Source organism: Pinus tabuliformis, chromosome 4_2, assembly GCF_031772625.1.
Source record: "Pinus tabuliformis cultivar Carrire ecotype Pingquan chromosome 4_2, CPIR1, whole genome shotgun sequence".
Classification (NCBI taxonomy): domain Eukaryota; kingdom Viridiplantae; phylum Streptophyta; class Pinopsida; order Pinales; family Pinaceae; genus Pinus; species Pinus tabuliformis.
In genome coordinates, this window is record NC_142304.1 from 1,043,958,955 (window position 1) to 1,043,969,714 (window position 10,760).

Genomic DNA, 10,760 nt, shown 5'->3' on the forward strand with positions numbered 1-10,760 from the left:
GGCATCGGGAAAAGAGCGGGGATAACCAAAGAGTTCTGCAAGCGAGTTGCGTCGTGTATTCATGGATATTGATGAAGACGGTTCTGCTGCTAAATTCGTGCCGTTTTCTTAGGAGCCGCTTCATTCCTCAGGTATTCCACCAGGCGGCCGATGCCCCATTCCCTCACCTCCCCAAACGCGTTCATCGCTAAAGGTCTCAGGGCTTCGCTAATCAAATTCCTGCGAAGACTTCGCCACAGAGGCCCGTATGCGGCCGAACTGATGTTGTGTCGGTTGCTGCTGAAGATTTTTTGCATCCCGCCAAAGGGTGGGCGGTCAGAGAAGATGGAGCCCTTCTGTGCCGTGTTTTGCAGGTATTGAGCTCACCTTATCTCAAAGGCATTCCCTCCAGCCAGAAGGTAATTCGAATCTTTTTCCCGTCTTGCTTTCTGCAGTAGCTACAATTTTGGTCTTCTAATACTCGTTTTATGAAGCCTTCTTGTAGTTGGGAGTGCCATTTGTAGAATAAAGCACAGGTAAGGGGAACCCTGGTATCTAGGTAGTACCCTGCTAACCTCTACAGAGGCCTTGTATCCGTCTTTAGACCTGCTTGGTAAAAGGTGCCTCCATAAAAAAAGTGTTCAACGTCTTCTGGATTGATGCAAGCGTTTCAGAACTGATCCGCGACGCTCACCGCTCCCCTTTTCCGAGCCGCTTCATTCCTCAGGTATTCCACCAGGCAGCCGATGCCCCATTCCCTCACCTCCCCAAACGCGTTCATCGCTGAAGGTCTCAGGGCTTCGCTAATCAAATTCCTGCGAAGACTCCGCCACAGAGGCCCGTATGCGGCCGAACTGATGCTGTGTCGGTTGCTGCTGAAGATTTTCTGCATCCCGCCAAAGGGTGGGCGGTCAGAGAAGATGGAGCCCTTCTGTGCCGTGTTTTGCAGGTATTGAGCTCACCTTATCTCAAAGGCATTCCCTCCAGCCAGAAGGTAATTCAAATCTTTTTCCCGTCTTGCTTTCTGCAGTAGCTACAATTTTGGTCTTCTAATACTCATTTTATGAAGCGGCCAAATATTTGACTATTTTTGAAAGTTCTTTCAAAGGATTATTCTGTAATTGATGCTACCCCATTTTTTTTTCCCATATAGCTCATGGGGTTTTCATTTCTCTTGCAGGGGAACTTCGATCTTGTTGGAAATAATTTTCCTGTATTCTTTGTTCGCGATGGTATGAAGTTTCCAGACATGGTTCATGCATTGAAACCAAATCCCAAAAGTCACATTCAAGAAGACTGGAGGATTCGAGATTTCTTCTCTCACCACCCAGAGAGTTTGCATATGTTCACCTTTCTCTTTGATGATCTTGGAATCCCTTTAAACTACAGGCATATGGATGGGTCTGGTGTCCACACCTTTACCCTTGTTAATAAGGCTGGCAGGCAAACCTATGTGAAGTTTCATTGGAGGCCTACTTGTGGAGTTAAGTGTCTATTGGATGATGAAGCAGTTGTAGTAGGTGGAACAAACCACAGTCATGCAACCAAGGATCTCTATGATTCTATAGCAGCAGGAAACTATCCTGAATGGAAACTTTTTATCCAGACAATGGATCCTCAGGATGAGGATAAATATGACTTTGATCCTTTAGATGTTACGAAAAATTGGCCCGAGGATATCTTTCCTCTTCAACCTGTAGGACGCATGGTCTTGAACAAGAATATTGACAATTTCTTTGCTGAAAACGAGCAGCTTGCATTTGCTCCTGCTCTTGTTGTTCCTGGTGTCTATTACACTGAAGATAAGCTACTCCAAACAAGGATATTCTCATACTCAGATACACAAAGGCATCGAGTTGGACCCAACTATTTGATGCTGCCAGCCAATGCACCCAAGTGTGCACATCACAATAATCATCATGAGGGATTCATGAACTTCATGCACAGGGATGAAGAGGTTGGTAAATAATTTTATTCTTTTTCTTTTTCAATACCTCTCGTATTACTTGGACATCGAGTCAATGTTCATGGAGAGATTTGATTTTTACAAAACAATCGCTGGAATTACAGGTCAACTACTTTCCATCAAGGTTCGATCCAGTTCGTCATGCTGAGAGATTTCCCATTCCTTCCCATACCCATACTGGCAAGCGGGAGAAGGTAAGATCTCACCACTTCTCAAGAATTTGGTGATAGATCTGTGATATTTAAATACACATGACAGTGGTTGCACTTTCACGACGTGGTACTGTTGGAGATGGAGGAAGAGAGGAAGCATTGGGTTTATGAACGACGTTGTTCATGTGCGTATTTCCTCTATTTTTCAGATGTCAGTTCGAAATGGCGTGAAGTTGTCAGAGCTCGATCTCCTCTAACCCTTATCAGGATTAGCTCCTCAAGAAGATGATCGATGTTCTTCTTTTATTTGGTACTCTTGTCTTATTTATGGTAAGACACCGCTTGTTGATCCGGACGGGAGGAAGCGAACGTGTTATTGTCGTCCGGACCTCGGTGGTTTATGATCGCTTTGGCTGTTCAAAACCTCCGGGTTCAGGACAACAAGAATACCTTCGCCTTTGGTTACGCGGATTTGGGAAAACTCGACTCTCAAACACAAGAAGCTATTGCAACAGCCTCTGTTCATCTGGTATTTTCTAACCCCATTTCCTTAATAGCTCTAGATCCTTATCAATCCAGATCTGTTAAGAAATGATCGATACTAGCATGGAGCCTTATTATCCCAGATCTATTGTGTACTAAGAGGTGTCTATTTTTCTTGGCACTCCTTGCGGTTTGCTTTGTTTGATCCTGCTAAGGCTTAAAAAAATAAGAGTTTAACACAGGTATATCATAAGCTATGTTAGCATGTAAGTCCAAAGATAATGTGGGTCAAACTCGACTCTCAAACACAAGAAGCTATTGCAACAGCCTCTGTTCATCTAGTATTTTCTAACCCCATATTTCCTTAATAGCTCTAGATCCTTATCAATCCAGATCTGTTAAGAAATGATCGATACTAACATGGAGCCTTATTATCCCAGATCTATTGTGTACTAAGAGGTGTCTATTTTTCTTGGCACTCCTTGCGGTTTGCTTTGTTTGATCCTGCTAAGGCTTAAAAAAAATAAGAGTTTAACACAGGTATATCTAAATTTGAAATAAGCTATGTTAGCATGTAAGTCCAAAGATAATGTTGGTCTATTCTAAACTGGTTGTTTTAATAGTTTATTTACTATTTTAAATAGTTTTAATAGCTATGCAAAACTAGTTGTTCTCTATATGGAGTAATACAAAGACAAAAACACGTACTCAGGGATCTTCTCCATCCCAGGGTATGGAACAACTCTTCTTTATGCAGAAGGCATTGCTCAGGGTTTTAGTTAAAGATCTAATTCCAAATATAAAAGTTTTGTAATGTGTAGAAAAAAGGCATTGAGCCATTGGATCTGAACACACACAATTACAGGTGGTTTGAGCGGAAAACTAGAAGATTTTGGAAATACAATAAAATTGCCGCAACAACACGGCAGGGAAGCCAAGGTTGTGAGTATTGCGTATTTTGGTGGGGATGAGGGATAACCCTTAAAATATCTTTTCAACTGCAAGAGATCAGGTTACTATCAAAATGTTTTTTGTGTTTAACCTTAAGAGAATATGCAGCTAAGAACATTTTAATATTATTAAATGACAAATTTTACAAGGATTTGACTGGAATGCATCGGTGAATGAATAGCCTTGAAGAAGGCATGGCGATGTTCAGAGGTCATCAAATCAGACTTTCAGAAGTTTAGATGATGTGGATCATGTTGAGCTGCTGCGTGCATTGACTTCACAGTGAGGGATATCCTTGTTTCTGGTAGCTCGATTTTAGTTAAATGTTGCTATACGGATATACTTCCTATCTCAGGAACCAAAACTTTCCATTTATGAGCTAACTGGTATCAATAACGAACATTCTGAAGAACTTTTTTTGGTTGCACGCCTTCCGCCAGACTCTTTCTGTAGTGATTTGAAGAAGTCACTAAATGTTTTTACATACCAGCTATGGGTTTTGCCCCATTATCTCCGAGTACTTGAAGCGCTATTGTTTTTTCATGCTAATGATGGGTTGTCCCCAGTATCTCCGAGTACTTGAAGTGCTATTTTAAATAATAAATGATTTGGGCTACTGGAAAAACCAATCGCTGCAAAAGATAGAACCCTTCCCACCAACATATAAAGCATAATAAAATTATGTATGGCCGTATTTATGAAGAGAGGAAAGAATGTGTAATGTTTAGTGTGGTGGAAGTCATGGATACTCTTGGAGGGAATCTATATTCAAGCCCATGAAAGACATGTTTAGATGATATTGCTCAGAAATGTAATCTGAAAAATATCGATGTGAAAAATAACTTGTAAAATGGGGAGAAATATGTATTCTTCACTCTTGGATTTCCTTCTCTTCCTCGATGGGATGGATGTTTACGGGCATGTTGCTTGCGAAGGCTAGGTGTAAGGAGCTTGTTATATGTAGCCGGGAGAAGGGGTACATGAAAAGGCATCCATGTGATGAGAATTTTGACAACGACTTTTTGCTTCTGTCATTTTGCTGGTATGCTTCAGCCTTAGCTTTGGATAGATGTCTTTTTTCACGATTTCATTTTGTTTCATTGTTTGAACAGATTGTACAGCACGGTTAGGCACTTGTGATGTAGCTCAGAAATCTATTATTAAAACAGTTTATGTCAAGCATGTCGACATGCTCTTTTCTATTACGGGATGGCCATAAATAGGGGATATAACAGAATATGCCCTTCAGTCTTTTGAGATTTTGAGATGAATATGGTGGGAACTTTATGGCAATTTGAAATCTCAATTGTTTTTTTTCGATAATATAATTTTGCAGCTTCAATTTGCTCAAAAAGATATTATTAGGATCGATGTATATTTTTAGACATTGCTTGTTTCTGCATAGGAGAAGACAAGGATAAGGTCATAAAAATATTTGATGGATGTGACTGAAGAAAGGTCATCATAAGGTCATAAAAATATTTGATGGATGTGACTGTGAAGGAAGGTCATCATAAGGTCATAAAAATATTTGATGGATGTGACTGTGAAGGGTGTCACAGCAAGTGTCTTACGCAGGTCAAGACTAAAAGCGCTGTAGCAGCTGTAGGATTGCATCCGAGTATGGGCAAAGTTTTGGAAAAAAAACCTTGGTGGCGTGTGCGGCCCAAACTGACAACTTTTGGATATGTATTCCACCATTCATTTGTAAATGTGTGACAGTGAAGCATGATTTCAAGTAGGAAATATGATGCTCATCACAACCTAACAACTATAATGATATGAATAAAATTGCATTGCTAGCTATCTGTATTTATTTTTGAATTTTCCGTTCATGTGAAATAGCCTATGTTTTCTTTATTTTTCTTGCAAGTAACTGTTCATCTTGATATTTTCCTATTATATGCTCCTTTTTACAGTGTAATATTTTTACAGCCTGTCTACCTGATATTTATTTCTGTTGGTCCAATGGAACAAAAATAAGGTTCTTTTCATTTTCCCATCTTGTTAAAATGTTACTGTTTTCAATATTTGCAGCTTTTGCTGTTATAAAATTTTCTACAAATTTCTAATTTTCAAATATCTGTATAAACTTTTTATCTGTCTATCATAGAAGTTTTCTGTTATAAGGCCAACTGTATATCATAAAATTTTCATTATATGCTAAAAGTTGATGATCACAGTAAACTGGCCATTGAGGGTTCACCTTGTGATGTTATCAATCTAACATGTTAAAAAAGAATTAAATTAAGGTTGAATTTGCGATTATGTAATAATGATATGGATTAAGTGGCAGGTGTGCAAGAGCAGTTACAGTAATAGAAACTGTATGACAGATTATATCATTATACCAACGTAGTAGGTGCTTAAATTTCATACTAAATGTCCATGAGAACAAGGACATCTTTGGCTAGGTCTGTCTTGGAGTTACCCTTGCTAAACCTGTAATATTCTCACTACCAAGTTTGAGATATTTTTCTATAAATATACTCAAGTTGTTGGTAATTTTCCCTTTCATCGAAGAAAGCTACAGTATAGCTTCTGATTTGTAAACTTTATGCAACTTTTTAGAACTGCTCAGTTAGAGTCAAATCAGGGTATTAAAATCCATTACTGTGAAGCTTGAAGATTCCAGTCTTGTCACTGAAGGAACCTCAGGAAGTAATGGTCAATTGGAATGGATATTCTTGCTGTTTTTTTTGTCTCTACTGCAGGCCAAAACAAAAATATGTTAAGGCCTATAAATTTTGGTGCCATGATAAGTGCATATTGCAAAAATTCACATCTCTCTGACGTTGGAAATGGACATCATATCTGGTCAAGGCAGTACTTATATGATAGGTATTCCATCCATAATATGAACCTTGTTGGAGATGGAATTCCCTCTGGCAAATATCATTGAATCTAAATCAGCATAGATTAGAAGAGCACTGTGTACATTATCTGTATCTTCATATAGATACAAAGGATTGCATTTGCACCATTTTCAAATTGTTTTATATTTTAGACCCGGTGCCATCTGAGAAATGGACCAAGCTGAGTATCATGATGTATATTTTGTATAACTACCACTCATTTGGTGTGGGACTGGCTCTCTTTCCCAAGGGTAATAATCAAATTATAAATCTCTCCTTCCAGAAAGTTTAAAGACCTGGTTGCCCTTGTGTTGCACACAGATAGGGCACTCCTCAGACAATTTAATTACCTGCACCAGCAGAATTCACAGAAATGGCAGCCTGAATCAATTATATATGTTAAAATATATTGATTTAATAATGCAAATGAGTGCTTTGTTTATCTCACCTTTGGCACACATTTCAAACAAAAGAAGTGGCTACACGCTAATTGCTTCGGCTCCACAACGACATCTGCACATAGACTTATAGGTAGAAGTTTCGGATTTTGTTGTCTGTTGTTAGAATACAGATAAATCATTGAAATAACAATGTCAAAAAAACGAATATTCTAAGTACCCAGGCATATAGAACAAGTAAGTTCCTTATCGATAACAGATGTTGATGATGCTTGTGTTAAAGCTTTGGAAATAGTGGGCATGTTCCCCACTGTTTTCTCTGAAGTAATTAATACCATTTTAATACGATTGGATCCATTAAGATTTGAAAATGGACTCTCTGGAAGGTTATGTCCATAGCTGTTGCAAGGAAAGAAACTCACTGATCATTACCTTTTTATAATAATCACCCAAACAAAACAAAGTAGCTTTTATTCAACTACTTCCAGGAACCCATTATTGACAGCTTGTTTTCTAAGTAAAATCTTTGTCATGTTCTTTATTTTACAGAACTGCAAACTGTGGATGATGGTCTCTACCTTTCTTGATCGTCATTATCCTGCTTAGGCTTATCTTCGTTATTCTCCGGTACCTCAAGCAGCTACCTAAACTGATCGGTTGAAGGAAAATTGTTGAGATGTGCATAAGAGGATGAATGAAATTACTTAAATGCAAAGTGATAGTCTCTAGAGAACATGTCTTGAATAAGTGGGTATCCTAGGTTTACCTTCTGATGCCTTGGATTCTATTTCAGACTGTGGGAATACATTAGTGAATCTATTCTCGAGGGGGTGAGAAACAACAATAGGTAGTGATATTGTAGGTACATTTGGGTAAATATCCATTTCTTTCTTTACACCAACTCTTTCCTTAGGAAAATAAATGTCATTTATAATCAAGGCTTCATAAAACTAGCTACTATCATATCTCAGGTATCTGGCTCCAGAATATTTCATGTATGGCCAGGTTAATAAGAAGATGGACGTGTATCCTTTGGAGTAGTTCTTCTAGAGCTAATAACTGGAAGAAAACCTACACACAGCCAGCGACCCATTTCCCACAGTCAAATTTGACCCACTAGCAATCCAATCCAAACAACATACACAGAGTGAGTGAGAGCAGTTTAGTTGAGCTGGGGGTTTCCCGGTCTCTAAGAAGCTCGAACCCTTGACCCAATATCTGGAGAAAACCACAAAGACACCACAACACACAGACCAACCTCTTCTTCGCCATGGGGGGCAACGTCCCACGTCAATCTGGCGTGTTTCCTGGCTTTCCATCGCTTGATTCCTGTGAATTCGGCCTCGCAATGCACACATAGTCCATTGACCGCCTTCAGCACTCTGGCTCTTTCCAACTGTAGAGAGATATGACGAAACCAGTGCACCTGACCAATGTTGTTAAAGCACGAGCGGGATTAAATCGGCGCTGGGAATGAAGCGGAAAAAATCGGAAAAAGCGGAAAAAAGCGGGAAAAAAGCGTTTGGTACAAAAATATTCATTTTTTTCAATTTTTTTAATATTTAAACCATCTACAACATAAAATAAATACATTGACACATAAATATGATAAGAAAACTAATATATAAGATGTTTAATATCATTTCTAACGCTAAAATCACACATAACATTGAATCATGTCCTGAATAGTAAGTCCTGAGTCCCAGCTCAGCCTCAAAATATCAACAAAAAATATGATAATGTATCTCATCATGTCATAATGTCATAGACTCATATTCAATAAAATGAAAGTCTAATCCTATTGATTTCCTCTGCCCCTCTTGCGAGAAAATGTCATAGCTTTCTCTTTCCCTCTAGATGTAGATGCTGGTGCCTATGCTGGTGGAAATGGCAATGGAGTCTGATCATCTGATGTGCTCTAGAAGCTGAAGAACTAGAAGTATGAGCTACAGGAGGTAGACCACGTCCTCTACTGGTCCTAGTGGTAGCCCGGGTAGGCGGTGTCACCTCCTCCTCCTGCTCCTCCACCTGCTCCTCCTCCTCCTCCCCCTCCCCCTCATCCTGCACTAACCAATTATCAGTAGAATCCATGAGAGGCCTCTCGGCCTCAACCCTCCATGCAGCAGTGGTGTCAATCCCATCCAATGAGATGGCATCCACATCAGGTGTCCTCTCAAGTTGCCTCACCCACAATCGAAGATTGTAGTAGACGTAGACCATGTCATTAAGTCGCTGGGACTCCAACCTGTACAAAGATCATGAAATAATAATTAATAAATCCAAATTTTCATTATAAATCGTGCTGCCACGGACCCCCGAGCTTTTTTACGAAAAAAGCGGGCTTTTTTCAAAAAAAACGCGTTTTTTTTCGAAAAAAGCGGCAAAAAAAAATTTAGTCGTTTTTTTCCCATAAAAAGCGCGATTAAATCGGCTTAGGGAAAAAAGCGCGCTTTTTTGAAAGATAGAAAGATAGTAATGGATTCATTCTCATCTGTATGGACGCTCACTGTTTCTAATGGAGAGAGGGGAAGCAGAGGAAGAAAAAAGCCGACCAATAGTACCCACTTCTAAGCTAGCTTCGGATTACCTAGCTATACCGGGTGCATTTATGTTATTTTTCTCTTGCTCTTATAAAAACAACATCAGTGGTTTCAGTGTCCTGCCTTGTAGTTGTTATATATGTCATGGCAAGCTATCTTGTTATAGTAGAATACCTGATATGCTTGATATGATAAAAGTCAAACAGTTGACTTTGTTCATGTCTATCAAAAAACAGTTGACTTTGCTTAATGATCAGTTAGCTTTGCTCATGTATATCAGAATTCTTGAATAGTCATATCCCTGTATTGAGATTTTATTCACATGATCAATAATCCCCTTCTTATCCACCTATGGCTTTACATGCAATACCGTCCTAAAGCGTTATCCTGTAGGTACACTTCAGTAAGTTTCATATGTGGCCTGTTTTGTGCCCTGGCTCACAACCTCTTGTTTCCAGTCTACATATACTATTACACAATACTCGATATACTTGCACTGATATGCCCATTGATGGTACCTTCTTCAGCGATCTGTGGTCACAGCTTGTAGCAGCTTTAATTTTATTTCAAATGTCTTGCCATTCTAACATGTTTGTTTTTCCTTTGCAGATTTTCTTGTCCAGTGTGCTCCAAATCTGTCTGTGATATGTCTAAATTGTGGGAGAAACTTGACCGAGAGGTAGATATTTTCGACAAGATGAACATCTTGAAGTCAACTTGCAATGGGTTGTATAAAGAGTAGCTTATTAGATGTGTTTTTGCTAATTTTGATTTCTCATATTTGAAATTTTCTTTCGTCCAATGGCAATTGATTTTTTAAGTTTCTTGAGTGGATTCTGATATTTTTTTTTGTCATGTAGGTTGCTTTGACTCCAATGCCTCAAGCTTATAAGAACAAAATGGTAAGTTGTCTGATGGTAGCGTGAGAGAAAATACCTCACCACTTTCTCGTCGGTCATTTGAGCAGGTTTGGATCTTATGCAATGACTGTGGAGTAACTTCTAAAGTAAATTTTCACATTGTTGCACACAAGTGTCAAAGTTGCAACTCTTATAACACCTGGCAGACCAGGGGAGGTCCTTTTGCAAGTTCATGTGGATCTCATCTTTGATATTCTCAAATGTTCAGATTCGTGTATCCCACTTTACCACTTGTAACGTTGCCTTAGCACTGCCTATGTAGCATGAAAAACAGCGGTACTGCAAATTGCTATGCAGTGGCATTACTGTAAGAATTCATTGTAACCGTTGAGTTTTCCACAAACGAAAAATTCAATAATTCCAATTTAATAATCCTATCGGCCTCTCTTTGTACCTTTTGGGACAATTGCTAGTAATAATATTATAATAAATCTTCCATTTTTTTTCTTTGTAAGTTTGGTGGGACTACATCTTCATCATGTCCAACTTTAGTTTCATTGTTGCTAAACTTACAAA

General features: G+C 38.9%; 2 protein-coding genes and 1 long non-coding RNA gene across 3 annotated transcripts; all 3 read left to right on the forward strand.

Annotated features, from left to right (window-relative positions):
* Positions 1-1,135: 1,135 nt before the first annotated feature.
* Positions 1,136-2,172, forward strand: LOC149173184 (catalase isozyme 1-like). Its single transcript, XM_089426599.1, has 2 exons — positions 1,136-1,936; positions 2,050-2,172. The coding sequence occupies exons 1-2, from the start codon at positions 1,136-1,138 to the stop codon at positions 2,170-2,172; spliced, it is 924 nt and encodes a 307-aa protein (XP_089282725.1).
* Positions 2,173-2,286: 114 nt separating this feature from the next.
* On the forward strand, positions 2,287-10,549 carry LOC149173185 (uncharacterized). The gene is made up of 3 exons (XM_089424530.1): positions 2,287-2,626; positions 9,934-10,003; positions 10,185-10,549. The coding sequence occupies exons 1-3, from the start codon at positions 2,383-2,385 to the stop codon at positions 10,192-10,194; spliced, it is 324 nt and encodes a 107-aa protein (XP_089280656.1). The 5' UTR covers positions 2,287-2,382; the 3' UTR covers positions 10,195-10,549.
* Positions 3,432-4,470, forward strand: LOC149173186 (uncharacterized). The gene is made up of 2 exons (XR_016259663.1): positions 3,432-3,592; positions 3,713-4,470. It is a non-coding gene; the product is annotated as an uncharacterized LOC149173186 (long non-coding RNA).
* Positions 10,550-10,760: the final 211 nt, after the last annotated feature.

Bases quoted from the DNA above. Each gene is read 5' to 3' on its own strand.
- LOC149173184 (XM_089426599.1), top strand. From the start codon at position 1,136: ATGGGGTTTTCATTTCTCTTGCAGGGGAACTTCGATCTTGTTGGAAAT. The intron at 1,937-2,049 runs GTTGGTAAATAA...CTGGAATTACAG, and splicing joins TCATGCACAGGGATGAAGAG to GTCAACTACTTTCCATCAAG.
- LOC149173185 (XM_089424530.1), top strand. From the start codon at position 2,383: ATGATCGATGTTCTTCTTTTATTTGGTACTCTTGTCTTATTTATGGTA. The intron at 2,627-9,933 runs GTATTTTCTAAC...TTTCCTTTGCAG, and splicing joins CAACAGCCTCTGTTCATCTG to ATTTTCTTGTCCAGTGTGCT.